Source organism: Lissotriton helveticus, chromosome 1_1 (genome assembly GCF_964261635.1).
Source record: "Lissotriton helveticus chromosome 1_1, aLisHel1.1, whole genome shotgun sequence".
In the NCBI taxonomy this organism is placed as follows: Eukaryota; Metazoa; Chordata; class Amphibia; order Caudata; family Salamandridae; genus Lissotriton; species Lissotriton helveticus.
The window spans coordinates 1,297,137,243-1,297,159,522 of record NC_136057.1 but is presented as its reverse complement, the minus strand read 5'-3'; the positions used below and the strand labels follow the sequence as shown (position 1 = coordinate 1,297,159,522).

General features: G+C 46.5%; 1 protein-coding gene and 1 pseudogene across 1 annotated transcript in view; both read right to left on the bottom strand.

Annotated features, from left to right (window-relative positions):
• ATP13A1 (ATPase 13A1) overlaps positions 1–22,280 on the bottom strand; it is a 419,252-nt gene that overhangs the window by 242,979 nt on the left and 153,993 nt on the right. The window contains exons 11-12 of the mRNA XM_078681078.1: positions 11,679–11,816; positions 2,431–2,551 (exon numbers count right to left, since the gene is read on the bottom strand). Coding sequence (XP_078537204.1) covers positions 2,431–2,551; positions 11,679–11,816 — 259 coding nt within the window. The remainder of the gene's footprint in view (positions 1–2,430; positions 2,552–11,678; positions 11,817–22,280) is intronic.
• Positions 15,883–16,660, bottom strand: LOC144790750 (2-aminoethanethiol dioxygenase-like; annotated as a pseudogene).

The following is a 22,280-nucleotide window of genomic DNA, read 5'->3' as shown; positions in this document are numbered from 1 at the left end:
ATTCAGGCACAACCATAGTCCAGGAACAGCACTCATAGCTGCCACAGAAGACATCCATATGATACATTACAGAGGAGACACGGCAGCCCTCATTCTACTTGACCTCTCAGCAGCATTTGACACAGCCTCATACCACCACCATCATCAGGCAGCAGCCTTAAATTGACATCAAGGGACCATCTCTCTGCTGGATCTGCTCCTTCATTATGGAAAGAACACAAGTTGACCTTACTCCTTGGAAGCCTGCAAACTCATCTGCTGAGTGCTTTAAGATTCATCGCTCAGCCCCACTTTATTCAACGGATACAAAATCCCTTTGGCCAATGTCATCCACGCAGACATGCAACTTATACTCTCCCCTCTCAACTGAGACCCCTCACAAAAGAAATAAGTTCACCTCCTGCATGTCCGAAGTTGTCAACTAGATGAAAGCCAACTGTCTCAAACTCAACGTGGGCAAGACATAAGCAGTGATCTTCGGCAAGAACACCTCACCATGGCACTCAAATTGGTGGCTGGCCGAACTCTGACCCAAATCCAGAACCTATACCAGGAACCTCAGAATAATCATTGACAGCAAACTAGAAATTACCGCACAAGTCAATGCAGACACTGCGTCCTGCTTCCACACCCTGAAGATGCAGAGGAAGACGTTCAAATGGCTCCCAAACTATACTATAAAATGTCACTCACCCTCTAGTTACCAGCAAACTAGACTATGGGAACACCTATGGCAGGATCACCAGGCAACCCACTAGAGAACTCGGCAGCCAGACTCATCCTCAGCCTCTCACACAGAACTCACATCATGCCGCAGAGAACTACTCTGGCTCCAGATGCACAAAATTCAATCTCCTCGCACAGACACATTTAAAGGCACTACTCAACTCAGGCCCCACCTATCTGAACAGTTGCATCCTCTTCCAACTACCCAGACACGTATGCTCTCCAGGACTCCTACTGGCTCACATCTCACACACATACAAAACTAGATAAGGATAACGGGTGTTCTCTTGCATCGCTCCTAAAGCATGGAACGACCTACTCCACCTCAGAGCCTCCTTCTCTCTTCAATTCTGCAAGAACCTGAAGAACTCACTTTTCAATTAACCAATCTACTATAGGCAGGGCTAAGCATACACACATACCCAGCGCCAGGATACCCTCGCAAGTGATATTGAGCTTAACAAATACATATAAAATTGACAAGAGGTTTATTTTATTTGTGTGACACCCAGCAGTGATGGCCTTATCCTTTGAAGTGGGCACTCGTTCATTTCAAATAACCCACTTTCCTACAGAGATAGGCCGCATAACTTGCATACTTGTTATATCAAGATTTATAGGATGGTGTTGATGTCATGGTTCTCGCTGGCATCTTGAAGTGCTGACAAAATAGCAATGTGTATTCTCATACTTATAAAATCAATAAAATCATTTTAAGAAAAGGTTTACAGCAGCATGCTTTGACTTAGGCAGGTACCAAGGAGGTGTAAAAAAACACTTTAGAGGAGCCGCCAGACAATATCACCATCTTTTCCCAACCTCCCCTTCCTATTGAAAAGCAGTGTTTTGCAGGCCTTTTCTAACCTATCTCATAGTTAAAGCTTTTGTTTGGGCTCATGAAAACTTGTAGTTAGGTAAAGATGGTTACATTTCTGGGACCTCAAAGAATTTAAAACATCACGGGTGGTAGGCCCAAGAATTAAAGACTATGACAGACTATGCACTGTAGTAAAGATGCAGGCCTTTAAAATAAGTAAAACATAATTTCAATTAAGTAACCAATATAATAATTTAAAGACCTAGTCTTGATATATACACTGAAAATCAGTGTCATGGAACATAAATATAGCCTGAATAATGCATGAAAACTAAACCGTGCTCCACAAAGAAACTGCTCATTAAGCAAAGACATTGTTGTGTCTTGTGCTACACAAATTATCATAATAAAATGGCTCAAAGTTGTCCCCTTTGTCAGGTTAAAGTAAGGTTATGACGTGTTGCTGCTTTTTCTTCCACCCTGGGGCTTGTGAACCTTTATCCACAAATGGGAATACAGACTTCAAGTAACAAATAGCAAAGAGAAAAATATAAAGATGAAAGACTCATACCCAAACTGGCATGCAACATCTATGGATGTCTTCAAAAGGAGTAGACCGAGACCAGCCAATTTTAATGATCAACATTTAATTGTTAATTACCATTTACTCAAGAAATTCTACCAGTGAGTTAAAACACAAGTGTTGCATAACATAGCAAGGCAGAAGAAAGCTAAAAAAAATAATTTACTAATATAAAATGTGATTTTACTATTGTCATTCTTTGGGTACAAATGTAATTATTACATTAGTACAGAACTCGTTGAAGTTTTTAAGTTTGCTTTAATGTAACTAAAAGGTGCAGAGAAATACAAAACGATATACTTACTTGAGGCCAGCTACTCCTCTGACCACTAGACTTTCACTTGTTAAGGTGCCCGTTTTATCAAAGCAACAGATCTGAACTTTCCCTGCAAAGGGAATCCTGAATGGCTCTGTACAGTACACATCTGAAATAAAAAAAGGAATGCCACAAGGTATTTGAGGTTTAAGAAACAGGCACTTCAAAAACACTCAAAATGCCAGTCTCCAGGGTGCTATTTTCAACGAGCGGCTTGGAAGATACATTACTACACATCCTCATTTTCTCAGAGCACAAAGTTCCTAATGAGGATTAAATGTGGAAATGCTGGTGGCAATAAGAATCAAGATAGGAGTAAATCAGATTTTAAAGATTTCTGAAATTAACACTGAGAAAAGGGTAGGAGTACAGAAGACCATCTTACCACTAAGTTAATTAATCTAACAATTTTAAGAAAGAAGTGTACAAATTTCCTTGTTACTTTTTAACAGAAAAAAAAACAAAGAAAAGTTACGGTGCAAAAGAAATGCATAAGGTTTTCAGGGCCGTTGACTGACTACTATTCCTGCCGTATGGAAAAGAGCACAGTGAGGTTGTTCTCCATTTTGCCATTCAAATTAAACAGCAGTGCAACTAAGGCTTTTGAGTCAAGAAACCTAAAAGCTCTTTTAGGATAACCACTGAAAATGCAAAAGATTCCTTAATAGGTCTCCTGTATGTCTACTTCCAGCCCTCTGGCAAGAGTTGTGCAGTTTCGTTCTTTGCACTAAGCTCAATGCTAATTAGGGCATTTTAGTACCAGTAAATATGTTCAGAAATCAAGTTCTTAGATCAGCTTGGTATTAACAAGACAATGCAAAGTTGCAAAAACAAAAAAATATTCAGTAACTGTCATGCCAAATTGTTCTAATCCTCATACTGAAGTACTGTGAGGAAGTTATGTTTGCCATATTTTCTCAAATGGAGCAGGTCCGCAAGTCATTTGCCTACTGTTTAATTAGACACAAACGTTACCCGGAATAGGAGAAGAAAATGAAAGGTTTCTTGCCAGTCTGCTTTCGTAACACTAAGCCATGTAATTATGATTTGGTTTGCCAAGTTAGAAATGCTATTCGTGAAGGGGAGAGAAATGAAAGAATAAGATATTAAAGTAATAAGCAAAATGCTACCTCATCTGTAAGCATCTGTTTGCAGCCTGTAGTGCTGTAGATTCACATGCTCTGCATCCTCCTGCCAGCTTGTGTTGGGCTCAGACATTTGCAAGTTGCTTTTCTACAAAGAAAGGCTTTCGAGTCACAGGATGCACTGTGACTCCATCCCTAATTGGCAATGCAAATGGGAACAGACTCCATAATAGACTGCATTTCGCACAGCAGGTGAGAGGAGTTGGGAGTGAATGCAGTATGGTGCACATGTATTGTGAAAGTAAATTAATTGACGAGAAATAATTCAGCAAGTAGAGCCAGACAATTCTGGGGAGAAGGGTGGGCACTTGTGAAACTACAGCACTATATGGTACGAAGATCTTTCTATTAATTAACTTCCTTTACAACAGGGTAACATTTTCCGTTCATAACTTGTTGCTGTTTACACACATGCTCTGCATAGACTAAAGCAGTACCTGCCTACAAGAGAAGTCTAGTGTGTGGATGATGCAGAGGTCTGAAATAAAGTCTTTAGGACCGTCTGGTCAGCAACTGCCCGTTGTAGAGTCAAGGGCCTGATTTAGAACTCGGCGGACGGGTTACCATCACAACAGTGATGGATATCCTGTATGTCAAAATGTAAATCCCACAGGATATAGTGAGATTTAGATTTTGGCAGATGGGATATTCCACCGTTGTGACGGAGTAACCCCGACCGCGGAGTGCTAAATCACGCCCCAAGACATCCACACATTACTGTGCTGGGTTGACCAAGTGTCAGCTAGGGGGATATTGCCTAGAAAGGACATGGTTGCCACTTCTATGTCAGTTAAGTGCACCCTGAGGGTAACAGGAAGGGCTCTTTTGGCTTTATAATAGCACGTTTGGATACACTGGACTATCCACCCAGCAATACCAGCTTTAGAAATACGCTGACCTGTGGGGGTTTGGCAAAGGCTACGACCAGCTGTTGAACTTTGAAGAAGGATTTGCTCCATTCAATCAAATATATTAGAGCCCATCTTACATCTAGGGTGCCTGCTACTGAGTCAGTTTGAGACAGGAAGACTGGGAGCTCTAAAGTTTGGTTGAGGTGGAAAACACTTTGGGTAGGAACTTTGGGAGGACTAAGAATGACCCTATCCTTGTGGACCTGAATGAAAGATTCTTGTAGTGTGAGAGCCTGCAATTCCACTCATGGGCCTAGGAGATGTTATGGCTACTAGGAAAGCTATCTTCCAGAGTAGGAGCTAAAGAGGGCAAGAGAGCCTTGGCTCAAATGGGGTTGAGGGTGGGGTCTGGTGAGGGCTACACTGATTCCATAAAGGATGTGTGGATGAGTCTTGACACTCCATAAAGGATTAGACTACAGAAATGCGAAATATGGAGGACTGTTCACTGTTTTGCAGGTAAGTAGCTATAGCTGCTAAATGGAGACATATACGATGCTAGATTTCTGCAGATGGGGAAGTAACAGATAACGTCCTAGACAAAAAGTTTTAGACAGCCCAGACCAATAAAGGCTCCGATTGAGAGTTGACGATTGGGCCAGAAAAAGAGGTACGATAAGAGCTGCTGAAATGCCAACACCCTCTGGTTGGGATAGGTTTTGCCTGTGACTACGTTGAGTATTGCTACTAAGAAGAACTGGGCATGGAGGGGTTCCAGGTGGGATTTGGTGTAATATTTTTTTAAACTCCAGCCAAAGAAGGAGGGAGATAGTAGACTGGTTATCGGCTAGTCACTGGTGCTTGCATGAGCTCCTGATCAGCCAGTCGGAGGTCAGGAAACACACTGGCCCCCATTCCTTATGTGGGCGGCTAGCACTGCTAGGCACTTTGTGAAGACTCTTAAAGCAGTAGTGACCCCAAATGGAGTTACTTTCAATTAGTAATGGCAATTTCCATGAAGAGAATTTACCTCGGGTGGGCGGGATGATTGAGGATTAGAAGTAGGCGACTTTGAAGTCTAATGCAGTCATGTATTAGCCTTGTTGAATTAGGAGTAACATCCTGCAGTTTACCAAGTGGTAATACTCTGAAATACTCAAGCGAATAAGGGGTCTGAGGTTCAAGTTCTGTCTAAAGGCGCTGTCCTTTTTGGGGATTAGGAAAAAAAAAAAAAAAAAAGAGTTAATCCTCTTAACTGGATTGCTCGCACCTTTCTCTGAAGAAAGTTGAAAGGTTCTCTGCTGGTGAAGGGTCACCCATTGGTCTGATGCAATTTCCTCCCAGCGGGAAAGAAACCGTGTAGCCTTCCCACAACAAGTGGTATGATCAGGGGAAGCAGGGCAAGTCCGTGCTTGGAGCTGGAGTCCCCCTTCCAAAGATCGATACCCCTGATTTTGTTGTTGTTTTCGTTGTAGGCAATTCACGTGTACTCTCTTGCTGTCTGCTGGTGGAATGAGTGTTCTTGCCTAGGATATGATCCATCACCACCCCTTGTTGTAAAATATTTTTGTCCACCCTAAGCGTGGAAGGGTATGCTCAGACATGAGTCCCTTGCTCACTGCACCATCAGGATTCAAGCAAGCCGGGCCGAAGAGGCTGAAATGCCAGAAACCGGTCCCCGGTAGCTTGTTTCCTTTCCAGTGTAAGAATTGGCTTTGTAGTTTGGTTTGCCCTGTTCCCATCATGCACTGGGACAGGAACAGACTAATTTGCATACAGCCAGGTTCTGAAACTGGGATGATGCAGTGAGCTAAAAAACGGTGTTGGATCTAGCCCTGATCTCTTGACTGGGTGAGAGTTTTCTGCTTAATTCAGAGACTCTGTCCATCACCACCCCTTGTTGTAAAATATTTTTGTCCACCCTAAGCGTGGAAGGGTATGCTCAGACATGAGTCCCTTGCTCACTGCACCATCAGGATTCAAGCAAGCCGGGCCGAAGAGGCTGAAATGCCAGAAACCGGTCCCCGGTAGCTTGTTTCCTTTCCAGTGTAAGAATTGGCTTTGTAGTTTGGTTTGCCCTGTTCCCATCATGCACTGGGACAGGAACAGACTAATTTGCATACAGCCAGGTTCTGAAACTGGGATGATGCAGTGAGCTAAAAAACGGTGTTGGATCTAGCCCTGATCTCTTGACTGGGTGAGAGTTTTCTGCTTAATTCAGAGACTCTGTCCATCACCACCCCTTGTTGTAAAATATTTTTGTCCACCCTAAGCGTGGAAGGGTATGTTCAGACATGAGTCCCTTGCTCACTGCACCATCAGGATTCAAGCAAGCCGGGCCGAAGAGGCTGAAATGCCAGAAACCGGTCCCCGGTAGCTTGTTTCCTTTCCAGTGTAAGAATTGGCTTTGTAGTTTGGTTTGCCCTGTTCCCATCATGCACTGGGACAGGAACAGACTAATTTGCATACAGCCAGGTTCTGAAACTGGGATGATGCAGTGAGCTAAAAAACGGTGTTGGATCTAGCCCTGATCTCTTGACTGGGTGAGAGTTTTCTGCTTAATTCAGAGACTCTGTCCATCACCACCCCTTGTTGTAAAATATTTTTGTCCACCCTAAGCGTGGAAGGGTATGCTCAGACATGAGTCCCTTGCTCACTGCACCATCAGGATTCAAGCAAGCCGGGCCGAAGAGGCTGAAATGCCAGAAACCGGTCCCCGGTAGCTTGTTTCCTTTCCAGTGTAAGAATTGGCTTTGTAGTTTGGTTTGCCCTGTTCCCATCATGCACTGGGACAGGAACAGACTAATTTGCATACAGCCAGGTTCTGAAACTGGGATGATGCAGTGAGCTAAAAAACGGTGTTGGATCTAGCCCTGATCTCTTGACTGGGTGAGAGTTTTCTGCTTAATTCAGAGACTCTGTCCATCACCACCCCTTGTTGTAAAAGATTTTTGTCCACCCTAAGCGTGGAAGGGTATGCTCAGACATGAGTCCCTTGCTCACTGCACCATCAGGATTCAAGCAAGCCGGGCCGAAGAGGCTGAAATGCCAGAAACCGGTCCCCGGTAGCTTGTTTCCTTTCCAGTGTAAGAATTGGCTTTGTAGTTTGGTTTGCCCTGTTCCCATCATGCACTGGGACAGGAACAGACTAATTTGCATACAGCCAGGTTCTGAAACTGGGATGATGCAGTGAGCTAAAAAACGGTGTTGGATCTAGCCCTGATCTCTTGACTGGGTGAGAGTTTTCTGCTTAATTCAGAGACTCTGTCCATCACCACCCCTTGTTGTAAAAGATTTTTGTCCACCCTAAGCGTGGAAGGGTATGCTCAGACATGAGTCCCTTGCTCACTGCACCATCAGGATTCAAGCAAGCCGGGCCGAAGAGGCTGAAATGCCAGAAACCGGTCCCCGGTAGCTTGTTTCCTTTCCAGTGTAAGAATTGGCTTTGTAGTTTGGTTTGCCCTGTTCCCATCATGCACTGGGACAGGAACAGACTAATTTGCATACAGCCAGGTTCTGAAACTGGGATGATGCAGTGAGCTAAAAAACGGTGTTGGATCTAGCCCTGATCTCTTGACTGGGTGAGAGTTTTCTGCTTAATTCAGAGACTCTGTCCATCACCACCCCTTGTTGTAAAATATTTTTGTCCACCCCAAGCGTGGAAGGGTATGCTCAGACATGAGTCCCTTGCTCACTGCACCATCAGGATTCAAGCAAGCCGGGCCGAAGAGGCTGAAATGCCAGAAACCGGTCCCCGGTAGCTTGTTTCCTTTCCAGTGTAAGAATTGGCTTTGTAGTTTGGTTTGCCCTGTTCCCATCATGCACTGGGACAGGAACAGACTAATTTGCATACAGCCAGGTTCTGAAACTGGGATGATGCAGTGAGCTAAAAAACGGTGTTGGATCTAGCCCTGATCTCTTGACTGGGTGAGAGTTTTCTGCTTAATTCAGAGACTCTGTCCATCACCACCCCTTGTTGTAAAATAGGATATGAAGGGGCAGGATCCACGGAAGTGATATTGGATCCTCCTCTTTACTGCTGCCTCCAAAAAGGAGGCTCTAGCAGCCAGCCTGAAGGGCATCCATGAATTTTGCAATGCTGGTCCTTTATTTTATCAACCATCTTGTCAGCCTGTGACCCAAACAGATGTCCCCCCCCCATTGAAGAGCAGGTTGAAAATATACTGTTGGACCTCCGGCTTGAAGCCTGAAATGTGGAGACAGGAATGGTATCTAATAAAGACACTGGTATTGGCCACTCGGATGCCATTATCACGTCCATCCAGGGTTAAGAGGATATTGGCGCTGGATATATGCTTGCCTTCTGAAACTTCCCACCTCTTTAACTCCTCGGTGAAATGCTTGATTGACTCCTGTATCACATCACCCTAATCCTCTGTCATTGCGTGAGAGGGGCCTCATTGAGTTGGCTATTCTTCAGGGAGGGACCACCACGCTTTTGGCAGCAGACTCAAGCTTTCTGATTCCCTTGTTGGGCAGAGGACCGTCGCCCGTAGCTTGAACAGACGCCTGCTTGCGTGCAATGAGGACAATTAGGGAGTCGAGCCGGACAGGACCCGAATGTAGGCAGGGTTGTTGGGATAGGGCTTATGAATTTTCTCAACCCTAGGAATAACCATACTTGCTTTCACAGGATCTTCGAAGGTGTCAGGGACTTTAACATGCCCCTGGAGCCTGGACAGGAACTGAACAGTTTATTCGGATGTAGATAGTGTCTTTACAAGGAAACCATCTTCCTTTAGAACACATACAACCACCCTGTCGAAGGTGGCAACATGTCAGATGACCTCCCGATCAGTGGTGTCGTCCGGGAGAGATGCCCCCTAACAGGGGAGTGACCCAGATCTGGACCTCCCGGGGATAGACATCACAGGCGTCCCATGGGTTGTCTGTGGACCATCGTCAAAAGGTGCCTCGTAATGGGTGGCAGGGCTGAAGGGGCTGCTGGGACCAAAAGAGGAATGTAGAGATCCCACAGGTGAGTGTGGAGGCAGTGAAGGTGAAGGAGGTGGTGGACGCAGGGAGTGGAGATGGGTAACAGGGGAGTGGCCCAGATCTGGACCTCCCGGGGATAGACATCACAGGCGTCCCATGGGTTGTCTGTGGACCATCGTCAAAAGGTGCCTCGTAATGGGTGGCAGGGCTGAAGGGGCCGCTGGGACCAAAAGGGGAATGTAGAGATCCCACAGGTGAGTGTGGAGGCAGTGAAGGTGAAGGAGTTGGTGGTGGAGGCAGGACATAGGGAAAAGGGATTTTTCCCCAGCCTCTAGATCTTTTAGACTTAGTAGCTAGAGGGACGGGTCTGTTAGCAATTCTTCCTCAAAGGGTAATCTCATCTTGCAAGACAAGAGTCTCCATTGGTTTCGGAGGAGCTACCTTTGTTAGAACCTTTCCAGTCTGGGGATGGATAAAAACTCCTCCCGTGGTTTATGGAGGATTGGCTGCTCTGAACCGCTGGGGCTGAACGGCGATTGAGTCTGCGAAGACGATGGCGGCTTTGGCGTGGACAACGGCATCAGCACCGGATTCAATGGGTTTTCAGCTTTGAGTGGAGTTGAGGCTCGTGAAGGATCTTGGGGGTGGACAGCCATGGAGAGTCTATGCTCATGGACATGAGGTATGTCAGCTTCGAGGCCTTTGGTCAGTGCTAATTGGAGCTGAACATATCAGAAGTAGCAAGATCCTTGGCAGGGAGCTCAAAACCCAACCCCCTTTAAGCGATGCTCACTTGAGTTTGAGGTCTAAATTGGCAGCTTAGCGTGTGTGTATGTGTGTCACTGCCGACCATAACCTTGACCGTGGCGCAAAACTTGGTTCGAGAGAGTCTCCTCATCTTCCTCCAGTTATTGGCTGCTAAAAGACCACCTCTGATTCTGTGACAATTGGTGGAGCGGATTGCCTAAAATCATCTCGCATGCAGAGAGTAGCCTGTTCTCCAAAGATGTCTGGAGCACTGCTGATGCATCTTCTGATGTGCCCAACACCTGTCCAGTCAGTATCAAAAGGTCATGTTTTAACGGAAGTTAAGGCAGTATTCGCATGCAACATCAACCTGGTCGGGGCAAAGGTTATAGACCTGCTGAAGTCCAACAACTGATATTTTGAGTGACAATGTGGACACTACTGGAAGGGCATCTGTTCCATAACCATATGAGCATTCGCTGCAAAGAAGTTAAATATGAGGGGCACACGCCCCAGGCCTTATTAGTTGGAAGTCGAAAATAGGGCAGACAACAAAGGCTTTTTCCCCCAATCATAGGTGTCTATTTAAACCATGCGGGCCTGGAGGAAACATGGAAAACATGTGGAGTCCTGGAGCACGTTCGGTACACGTCATAAATCACATGGCATTATTAACAATCTAACATGGAGTAGTTGACCATGAGCATTGCCAACTAACGGTGGCATCGCAGTGCATTCCCACGGCTCGAAAGCCTTTCTTTAAAGAAAAAGAACAACTTGCAAACGTCTAAGTCCAACACTAGATGAAATATGCAGAATATTTGGATTTACAGCAACACATGCTACAAACAATATTTTGTTGGGGAGATTTAGTGGAAGTGCTGGCTGAAAATATAGAACACACAAGGAAGGGTAATGCATATTTGGGCTTCCAAATATGTTCCTTGTGAATTGAGAAAAACAGGAAATTGTCGAGAAAAACATCAAATTAAATATCTAGATCACCTTTCTACTGAATAAGTTAAAAACAAAAGAAACTTTATAACACAAGCCTTAAATACCTATTTTAGGACATGGTATGCAGCAAGTATGTTTCAAGAAGATTTGTAAAAAACGATACCTGTTCATGAGGTACTTGTGTCACCAAATTAATGAAGGTGATGGAATTTGTGAAAGGCAACCTTTCAAATTTGAAGTTACCTGAGGACCAGACACGACCTCTGAAGTAAATTTACTCATTATAGCCCTATAACAGAACCCTATTAAAAAGGACTCCCAAACCACTGCGTTTCAATATTTGGGTGGCCAAATAGGGAATTGGTTCTGATGGGCAAACATTTACACATCTCAACAGGGAGCCCATGGCAGGGTAAATTCTCTGAAGTAAATTTACTCCTTATTGTCCTGGATAATCAATGTATTATAGGCATATACTTAAGTTTTTCACCATACTATGCATAATTGAATTGTGAGCAATCCTTAAGTAACTGGAAACCTGCACTACAGCATCTACCTTTCAAATTGTCAATATACTTACACAGTTTTGCCAGGGCAATCAGAGAGGTGTTGACAGCCAAAGACAACTCAATTGGAAGTTCAGGTGGAACAACCGAAGTCAAGATAAGGGTACACTCCAGAAACAGCTTGTAACGATTCCGACTGAGGTCCTTGGTGCCTAAAGAGTAAACAAACAATTGAACCACCTGTGAAAAACACACTGTTCATCACCCAGAACTTTGATTTAACATCAAGGAGCAAAACGATCACACAAAGTGTGCTGAATAAATGTACATTTCCCAAAAATGTCAAATCATGTGTTCATTTTTAGGGGTTAACAATGGAAGTCCCTGTAGACTACCTCACGTCTGCCTAACGATGTCAAAAAAGGATTAGTTACTTACCTTTAATCCTAGTTCTCATCCAGGGGTATACTCATCAAAGTCATAATCTATGAATAATCCCAGCCCATGTGCGGGATCCCGGAGCATATAGAAAATACATATAAATATATATGTATATATATATATATGTGAAAACATATATTTGCAGCCTAAACATCTCACAACTGGCATAACTGCCGCAAAATTACAGAAATTAGCATAAACACAGTAGTACTCTCACAAACCCTAAGGAAGAGAAAGAGAGCAGTAAACATTTGCACACAACGCTTTATTACCATAGGAAAAACCTGTAATTGCAGGCATTTGCCAGTAGGCTGCAGTAGAGTATAAAGAAACAAAGAAAAACGGACACCTTGCCTTTAAGGCATTAGAGTAGGGGTACCGTGCCTTTAAGACCTGAAGGCGACCCCCTGCTCCCCTGGTGCACCACAGGTGGCAGTTGGGTCAGTTCTTTTTGGAGGTGCAGAACACCTCAGTAGATCCTTAGTAACATCTCGTAACTTCAAGAACATGCTCGTCTGGGGAGGTGGGAGGGAGCTTATGACTTTGATGAGTATACCCATGGATGAGAACTAGGATTACAGGTAAGTAACTAAACCTTCTCATCCAGGGGATACTCATCAATAGTCATAATCTATGAATAGAATAGCAAGGTCATACCCAAAGTCTCGCGGACGAGCAAAGTGTATACAGAGACATTGAAAATTTGCACACTTTACATACAACTTTATGCAAATAGATTCCTTAAAGAGGCCTGTCCCACTTGGGCATCGGCCTGTGCATCTGAATCTAGGCAATAATGGCGTGTAAAGGTATGCACAGTCCGCCATGTAGCCGCCTTACAAAATTCAGAAATGGGGACATTACGAAGGAGAGCAGAAGTAGAAGCTTTCCCTCTTGTAGAATGCGCATGAGGTCTACCCTGCAAAGCTTTGTTAGCTAGTTGATACGACAAAGCTATACAGGAGACTATCTAGCGAGAAATGGATCTTTTTGAGGCTGACAGACCGGTATTAGTGGTTCCATAATTAACAAAACAAGCATTTACAATGCAATAGGTCTCGCAGCATTAAAGTTTGAGTTATTGGCATTGTGTATGACGATGCCAATAGTTATAACTTTTGCAAATGTGACACTTCTAGCATTTGTAATGCAATATGTGTTGTATTTACGTGACTTAGATGGATTGATATTCCAAATAACAATGGCTTTTAATTTTTTTAATAATTAATACTTAAATAAAAGTTATTGTAATTGAGTCGGTGGAAGGGTGAAGCTACTGCGGTTTGTGACTAATAAATTCCAAATTCAAGCTAGGAGAATTGAATATAAGCGCCTGATTAATTGTGCGAAGGCAGAATGGGACCATGATAAATGGGTAAATTTAACCGCTGCACTTTCAACCAGAGACTCACGTAAATTTTGGTCAATCGTGAACACAGGGTCAGGAGAGCCATTACCGTCCGTCGAAGCAAATATAGCAGCACGGCACTGCATAGGGCCCAAGGCAAAGACACAGTCAGCAAGTGTTTGGAGGAGTAGCTGGTTACTAAGAGCGAAAGTGGAATGTTACTGCATCGTAATGCAGTATTTTTTTAAGTGCTGAGTTTTCTAATTGGAGCATTGGTGAGGCAGTCCTGTTGGATACGGATGAAATTCTAACCTGGGTGCATACTTTAAGAAAGCTGCTGCCTTTTGTTGTTTTTTATATAGCGCTAACTCGACCAGAAGGTGTTGGGGCGCTTTAAATGAGCACCAGTCACGTTACACAAGGACACATTCATTATTGATAGGCACGGGGAGCTTAAGTGATTTCCCCAGGATCACAGGATGTTGAGCCAACGCCAAGGCTCGAACCATCTTCCCCAGCTCCAGGTCACATGGGCACCTTGTGGCTTTAGCAACCTTTAGTGCACGGATATGTGAAAGGCTCTGTGTTAGAAAAGCATCAATGCAAGGACATATATGAGAATCTGAGGAGTTAAAAGCCTTCATGTATTTGAAGCACTATCCTCCTTGAAAAGCAGAGCATTATCTATGTGCTCAAAATGCTGAGATTAACAATAATTGTTTTATAGGTTACATAAACAAACTACTTGTCGCCTATGCAACTGTGCCTAACTTTTTGGTGAAGTAACCGAAACACCATCATAACAAAATCCATTGGAAAGTGTAAATATCGGCACTTTGGAAATGAAGGAGGTTTATGCAATTTTATTTGAAACGACAATACAATATGCTACTAATCTGAAATGGACACATAGTAAACCCACACAACATTTTGTGCTATCATATTTTAAAACTGTTCAATCCATCCCTGCCAAGTAAGATTCTCGCATGAACCACCGCAGGAACGTCCTTTCCCAACAGCAAATCAGGAAAACAATAAGGAGCAAGAGAGGGGGATCGTTGTCATCAACAAACACTGATGCACCAAGTGCCCCAAAAAGGACCGTCAACCGGGAGCGTCCGCTGCCTGAAAGCTGCAAGAACTGCATGAACAAAGAGAGTAATTCCAAGTAGGCCACGGCAGACAGGTCAGCAGCTCCAATCAAGGAAAGCCCCCTTATAAGGAGTATACCTTTGTGTCTTGTGGTCTTTAAAATCCAGCACATTATATTACAATCAGTGGTTTAGCACCAACCATTTTCAAATCATAAACAAAGCAGGTGCACAAGTAACATCGAAGTGGTAATCCAAGAGGGGTGAGTCTAGTACCCAAAAAAGGACACTGACTCAAACAAGCATTTCTGCAACACAAGCTAACATAATCAAATACCACCACACTAACTACAACTGGGAGAGAGCAAGTGGGAAATAATTTATATTTTAATCTCTTGTGGAGGACTTTAAAAGGTATATAAAATTGCATGTGGGCGTCACCGGTGCAAAAGAATAACCAGACATTAAGGAGTTAGTAAAAACACGAGTGGAAGAACAGTTCTTATGAAATAATGTGTGAGGTTTGAGGGGCAGGGAGCGACTGCCAATAGCGCCAAGATATATGTGAGGGTATATGGGGAGGAGGTATAATAGAAAGGTCGGCTAAAATGTAAACTACGGCATAGTAAGAGTGCTACAAATGCGGTAGTCGACTATGGGAGTGCACCAGTGGGAACAAATGGAGTGTTGCAAATACATGGAAGAGGTGGATTGGTGGCATCCACTCGTGTGCACTGAGAGTGGAGCATACTGCAACTACTGAAGCTGCAGCAAGTTAAAGGACATTCACAAAAGAAGCGGAGTAAATCCCAGACAATGAAAGGTCGGGACACCCAGAGACCCATTAGATGACATACTCACGGAAATGCATACAATTAAGGAAAGAGATACAACAACCACATACATTGTAGATTGTTTTATATAGCGCAAACTCCACCTGAAGGTATTAAAGTGGTTTACGTGGGCACCAGTTACATAACACAAGGACACATTCATTTTTGGTAGGTAAGGGGAGATAAAGTGATTGACTCCGAAAGTAAAATCTTCAAATACCCAAGAGGGAATACTAAGGGACAGCGATGACAGATAATACATTGTTTCCACAGAGACTCGTGTGGAGTGCTATCCATGGGCACTGCCCCCATCCACAAACATACACATTCTGGCCAGTAGGGGAGCTTGTTTTAGACCCAGTCCTTTGACCCCTTGCTTACCTCTTCCTGCCAGGTCCATCCTGTGACCTCCACACGCAGTCAGGCAGTTTGCTTGTGCGTCCACCTAACACACGGGGGGACAGAAGTGGCCCGCACACCCACTGTTTCTAAGAGCCAGGGCCCCAAACACAGATTTGATGCTTTCCTGGGTGGCTGACACTGGTCTGACTAAGGTGCTCACAGGTCACCGATGCTCTCGGAGTGTCACGCTGGGCCCCGGGTAAGGTTCTCCTCCACACCAGAAGTCAGCCGGCTGGGGGACCTCCGGGAGCCACACCTCTCGGCTCTCACCACCCTCCTCCTTGCCGCCCTGGGCGTTGGGCTCAGTGGAGGATGGCTGCAGCAGCTAGTAGTAGTGGCAGTCACGCTCGTCCTCTGGGTCATAAGGTGGCGCCAGAATGTCGAGGAAAGCAGCAGGCCAGTCCAGAGCGCTGATCTGGTGCAGGTTGGCCCTGTGCGGGCTGAGCAGGCAGGGAGCGCTGGTGGGGCCGAACTGGCCGAATGATAGGCGCGGGGCTCGGCGCAGCGCATCTCTCTGAAAGGGCTGGAGGGGCGGGCGACATGGCCCCGGGTACCTCCTGCAGCCGGTCGAAGCCACAGATGCTGAGGGTGCCATAGATCACCATCATGCCGCAGATGCCCAGGTGGTCGTGCAGCGGGATATACGCCTACCCGCTCTGCAGCAGGAAGACGCCCATGCTGAAACTCTCCATCTCGCTGATGTTCATGTAGGTGACGAACGGGCTGTGTGGAGCGGCTGGCGGTGCACCGCACTTGCAGCCCCGCGGCGTGATCTTCAAGTCCTCGACCCACAATTCGTTCACTAGGTTCTTGAGCTGGTTCAGGTTGTAGGAGAAGGTCTTGCTACTACCTATGGAGGCCGCAGCTGTGGCACCAGGGAAGGTGAGCTAGGGTTGACATGCGATCTTCTGGATGAGGGAGTCCATGTTATCCCGTGGCATCTTCCTCGTCTTCCTACGAATCGGCGCTGGCCTGAACTTCTGTGGCCTCGCGAGCTGGTTGCCGCGGTCAAGCTGAACCCAGAAACCTTCAATCTTTACCGGATCTATTGACGTTAATGGCAAACTCCTTCAACCAGAACTCGGTGAGTTATGTATTACGGGGCTTGAAGTTAAGCCTGCAATAGCCGCATTGCCCCGCTGCACTTTTCAAAGAGAAAGTGGCCATGCACGCCCAATAAAACATTTTGCCAATCACGAGCCAGCCTTTGACTATAAACACAACCCTCCTACGTCACACCTGCAACGCGCATTCCAGGAAACACAATAAAACAACCTCCTCCTCCTCGCCCCCTTCTCCCGGCAGACGCTGTAAAGCAAAGAGAAAAATTGCAATTTTTAAATGGAAGACTTTGGCAATTACTTTTTTGGCACTTACTAGATACAAACTGAATGCCCCATTCTTCCGACAACACGTGTCTGTGGAAAGGCCAGATCTGAGGTTTGCATCATGAGTTCGTATGTGGAGACTGCAGGCAGCTTATAAAAGAAGACGTGAGCGAAACTGAAACCTTCCGTGGGGCAGGACTTTCGTCTTCGGAAGCACACGCACGCGCCCACCGAGTGCCACGGAGAGAAGCAGTGCTGGTGACGCAGGGCTCCCATGCCCGAGGGAGAGCCCCGCGGAGGCTGCAGAAGTCCAGAATGGCGGTAAGTGGGGGTGCGCGCGTGTGTGTGTGTGTGTGTGTGTTTGTGTGTGTGTATGTGTGTGTGTGTATGTGTATGTGGGCGGCGGCGGCGGAGGCGCAGGGTCTCTGTATGTTTGCGTGCAGGTGCGCTCGTGTGTGTGTGCGCGGCGGGGGTCTCTGTATGTATGTATGTATGTATGTATGTATGTATGTATGTGTGTGTGTGCGTGCGTGTGTGTGTAGGTACGCTCGTGTATGTGTCTGTGTGTGTGTGTGTGTGCACGCATGTGTAAGCAGGGGGAGGTGTGGCTCTGTGTTGCAGCTTTCCAGGAGACAGGAGCTGGTCACAGCGAGGGCGTTCTCGTGCGCGTGGCCCGCTCCGATCGCCTTCTCAGAGAGGAAATGCGCGCGGCCAGGTGCTGTCTCCTCGAAAGCTGCATCGCTCACAATAGGTCTCTGGCGAGACAGCGCTTCGCGCTGTAATCGCCACGAGACCTAAAAGCTGTCAGATTTCCTAAGAGGCAGGGTTTTAGCCTGGTAAAACTTCAGAACCCTCAGGAGATCTAGAGAGGGTAAAGACCTCTCCGGGGGAGTGGTAGGTTGAGGAAAAAAAGTAGGCTGGGTAATAGACTGGTTGACATGAAAGTCTGAGACTACCTTAGGTAAAAAACCTGGGTGTGTCCTCAGTACTACTCTGTTGTTGTGAAACACGGTGTACGGTTCCTTACAACACAGGGCCTGGAGTTCGCTAACTATGCGGGCAGAGATAAATGCCACTAAAAAGGCAGCCTTCCAGGTCAAGTGCTGCAAAGAAGCCTTATGTATCGGCTCAAAAGGAGCACCCATCAGCTTAATGAGTACGATGTTTAACTCCCAGGGAGGAGAGGGGGACCTCACTGGTGGAAACACTTTATAAGCCCCTCTAAGAAGTCTTTAACCACAGGCATAAGGAAGATAGATGTCTGGGAGGGTGACTTCCTATAAGCCGTGATAGCAGCTAAGTGGACCCTGATGGAGGGGTACTTGAGGCCTGACCTTGCCAAATGTAACCGATAGGGCAGAATAACCTGTTCCTGACCTTAAATAGGGTCATGAGAGTTGTCAAGACACCATAAGAAGAATCTCTTCCACTTGAAAGCATAGGACTTCATAGTAGAAAGTCTCTTGGCTTCTTTGAGAATGGTCATGCAGTCTGCTGGGAGATCTAAATGTCCGTACTGTATGACCTTAGGAGCCATGCCGTCAAGCAAAGGGAAGGAAGGTTGGGATGAAACACCTTCCCCTGGTCAACAAGTCTGGACGGCAAGGAAGTCGCCGATGCGGGACTTCCGACAGCTGGAGCAGATCCGGATACCACCACTGGCATGGCCACACCGGCGCTATCAGGATCATGCTGATGTTGATCCTGTAGAACGTCTGAATCACCGCCGGGATCAGAGGCAGGGAAGTAGAAGCTTTCCCACTTGTAGAATGCGCATGAGGTCTACCCTGCAAAGCTTTGTTAGCTAGTTGGTAAGACAAAGCTATACAGGAGACTATCTAGCGAGAAATGGATCTTTTTGAGGCTGACAGACCGGTATTAGTGGTTCCATAATTGACAAAAAACTGTCAGACTTCCTAAGAGGCAGGGTTTTGGCCTGGTAAAACTTCAGAACCCTCAGGAGATCTAGAGAGTGTAAAGACCTCTCCGGGGGAGTGGTAGGTTGAGGAAAAAAAGTAGGAAGGGTAATAGACTGGTTGACATGAAAGTCTGAGACTACCTTAGGTAGAAAACCTGGGTGTGTCCTCAGTACTACTCTGTTGGCGTGAAACACTGTGTACGGTTCCTTACAACAAAGGGCCTGGAGTTCGCTAACTCTGCGGGCAGAGATAAATGCCACTAAAAAGGCAGCCTTCCAGGTCAAGTGATGCAAAGAAGCCTTATATATCGGCTCAAAAGGAGCACCCATCAGCTTAATGAGTACGATGTTCAACTCCCAGGGAGCAGAGGGGGACCTCACTGGTAGAAACACTTTATAAGCCCCTCTAAGAAGTCTTTAACCACAGGCATAAGGAAGATAGATGTCTGGGAGGGTGACTTCCTATAAGCCGTGATAGTCCCTAAGTGGACCCTGATGGAGGGGTACTTTAGGCCTGACCTTGCCAAATGTAACAGATAGGGCAGAGTAACCTGTTCCTGACCTTACATAGGGTCAAGAGAGTTGTCAAAACACCATAAGAAGAACCTCTTCCACTTGAAAGCATAGGACTTCCTAGTAGAAAGTCTCTTGGCTTCTTTGAGAATGGTCATGCAGTCTGCTGGGAGATCTAAATGTCCGTACTATAGGACCTTAGGAGCCATGCCGTCACGCGAAGGGAAGGAAGGTTGGGATGAAACACCTTCCCCTGGTCCTTGGTCAACAAGTCTGGACGGCAAGGAAGTCGCCGGTGCGGGACTTCCGACAGCTGGAGCAGATCCGGGTACCACCACTGGCATGGCCACTCCGGCGCTATCAGGATCATGCTGATGTTGGTCCTGTAGTACTTCTGAATCACCGCCGGGATCAGAGGCAGGGGAGGAAAGGCGTACAGTAAGGTCTGTGACCAGCCGATCAAAAGTGCATAACCCGGTGAGCCTCTTTGGAGGAACCTGGACGCTTGCCAGTAGCCAGTGCCAGATGGATTGCGCTTCCAAGGATAGCACTCTTGACCTGGTACCTCCCTGTTTGTTCAGATAGAACATTGCTGTTGTGTTCTCCGTCTGAACTTGGATGTAGTTGGTGCGCAGTGATGGATACAGGGATTTCAGAGCCAGAGGAACGGCTCGAAGCTCGAGGAAGTTGATGTGGTAGCCTCGCTCTCCCTCGGACCAAAGGCCTTGAACCTGAAGTTGGTCCATGTGAGCACCCCAGCCTAGAAGAGAGGCATCTGACCACTGACTGCGACGGAGGAGGAAGATGGAATGGAATTCCCTGGAGAAGGTTGGAGCGTTTCATCCACCATTTGATCGAGTCTTTGGCACCTTGTGGAAGAAAGACACTGTCCTCCCAGTGACTTGACCTCTGAGACCATTGGTCCTCTAAAGCCTGCTGCAGAGGCCTCATGTGAAGGCGTGCATTGGGCACGATGTAGATGCACGAGGCCATCGATCCCAGGAGAGAGGACACTTGCCGAGCTGTGGAACTGTGACTGTCCAGTAGAAGACGACACTTCAGAAGCATGGATGACAGTCTTTCCTCCGAAGGACACACGCTTGCTTGAGTGGAGTCCAGGGACCAATAAATTCATCAGGTTGAGACAGAAGGAAAGATGGTCTTGAAGCAGAGCCGGAGAGGAGCTTTTCAGCAGCCAATTCTCTAGATAAGGATAGACTAAGACCTTCCTTTTGCGAAGAAAAGCAGCCACTACCGCCATGCATTTTGAGAATGTCCTTGGCGCGGATTTGAGGCCAAACAGGAGCACTCTATACTGGTAGTGCTGGCGTCCAATCTGAAACCTGAGAAACTTTCTGTGCTTCACTGAGACAGGTATGTGGAAGTAAAGACTTCGTCCTGCAGCAACTGACTGTGGAAACGGGGAAGTAGCTTTGTTTGAGGAAAAACTTGCGGAGGAGGTGACTTGAACCTCAGCAAGTAACCATGCTGCACAATACTTAGCACCCATCTGTCCTTTGTTATGTCTTTCCACTCTTCCAGATGATGTGACACACTCCCTCCCACCGGAGTGGCGAACAGTTGCGGAGGAAGCAACAGCTCAGGGTTTGGGAGGCTGTTTGGAGGCAGACTGCTGCTTGTTATTATTGTTGCCTCTGCCAGGACGTCTTTGCTGAAACTGGGTTTTCAGTTGAGACTGGGAAGATCATTGAGGGGTTTGATCCCTCTGCTGGTAAGAACGCTTATCCCCTTGACAAAAGCGCTTGTTAAATTCCTTGCGCTTCTCCAAGCCCACAGCCTTCACAGTGTCCATTTCGGATTCCATTTTAGTCATTTCATCATCGGCGTGTGGACCAAAAAGAGAAGAACCATTGAAGGGGAGATTCAAAATCTTTTTCTGGGCATCTGGTTTCAGGCCCGTGAGGCAGAGCCACGTCGAACGACAAGCACAGATTCCATGGGAGTAGCCATGGGCCGCGAGGTCAGAGGCATCTGCCGCGGCACTGATGACCTGGTTGGCTACAAGTTCTCCCTCCCATACCTTTCTGCCAAAGGAATCCATCACTTTGCTGTCCTTCTCTGGGGGCACCGAAGAAGAAGTAGAGGCTGCCGCCACGATCACTGAATCAGCCGGGGGGTCCGATCTGAGAAATAAGGGGTCCTCTGTGGGAGCCTTATACTTCTTGGCAAGTCTTGAGGGAACAGAACCTACCACTGCAGGTGTGAGAAAGGTCGCCATCGCAGGTTCAAGGAAGCCGGGAACCAGAGGCAACAGCGGTCTAGGCGCTGTGGGATGATGAAGTGTGTCGAAACTTATAGATGTTGGGACCACAGGAGTATGCAACAAGATGTTCAATTTCTTTGCTCCCCTACCCAGCACATCTGTAAAGGTTGCAAAGTCATCAATAGGAGAGCTTCTTGACGGACGAGTAGAGGAGAAGGTCGGAGAGTAGTCCCGGACCGTTGACTTCGTGGAATAGGACCAAGTCGGAGACCTGATGTGTCCTCTGTGATGAGACCTGTCTCGATGGTTGTGCCTACCCCTGGATCTAGACCGATGTCTAGAATGAGATCTCGGTCTAGGAGAACGTCTTGGCTTAGCAGGCGTCCTGGGCCTTACAGGAGAGCGTGATCTGGTGGGAGATCTCGGTCTGGGTGTAGGGCGTGTCCTTGGTGGAGGAGTCTTTGCAGGCCTGACCGGAGTACTTGTCTTCGGAGCAGATGGAGAGTACGTGCGGGAATAATCCAAGCCCGGACTACTGCGATCGCCAGAACCAGCTCCCTGAGGACGTTGAGAAGACA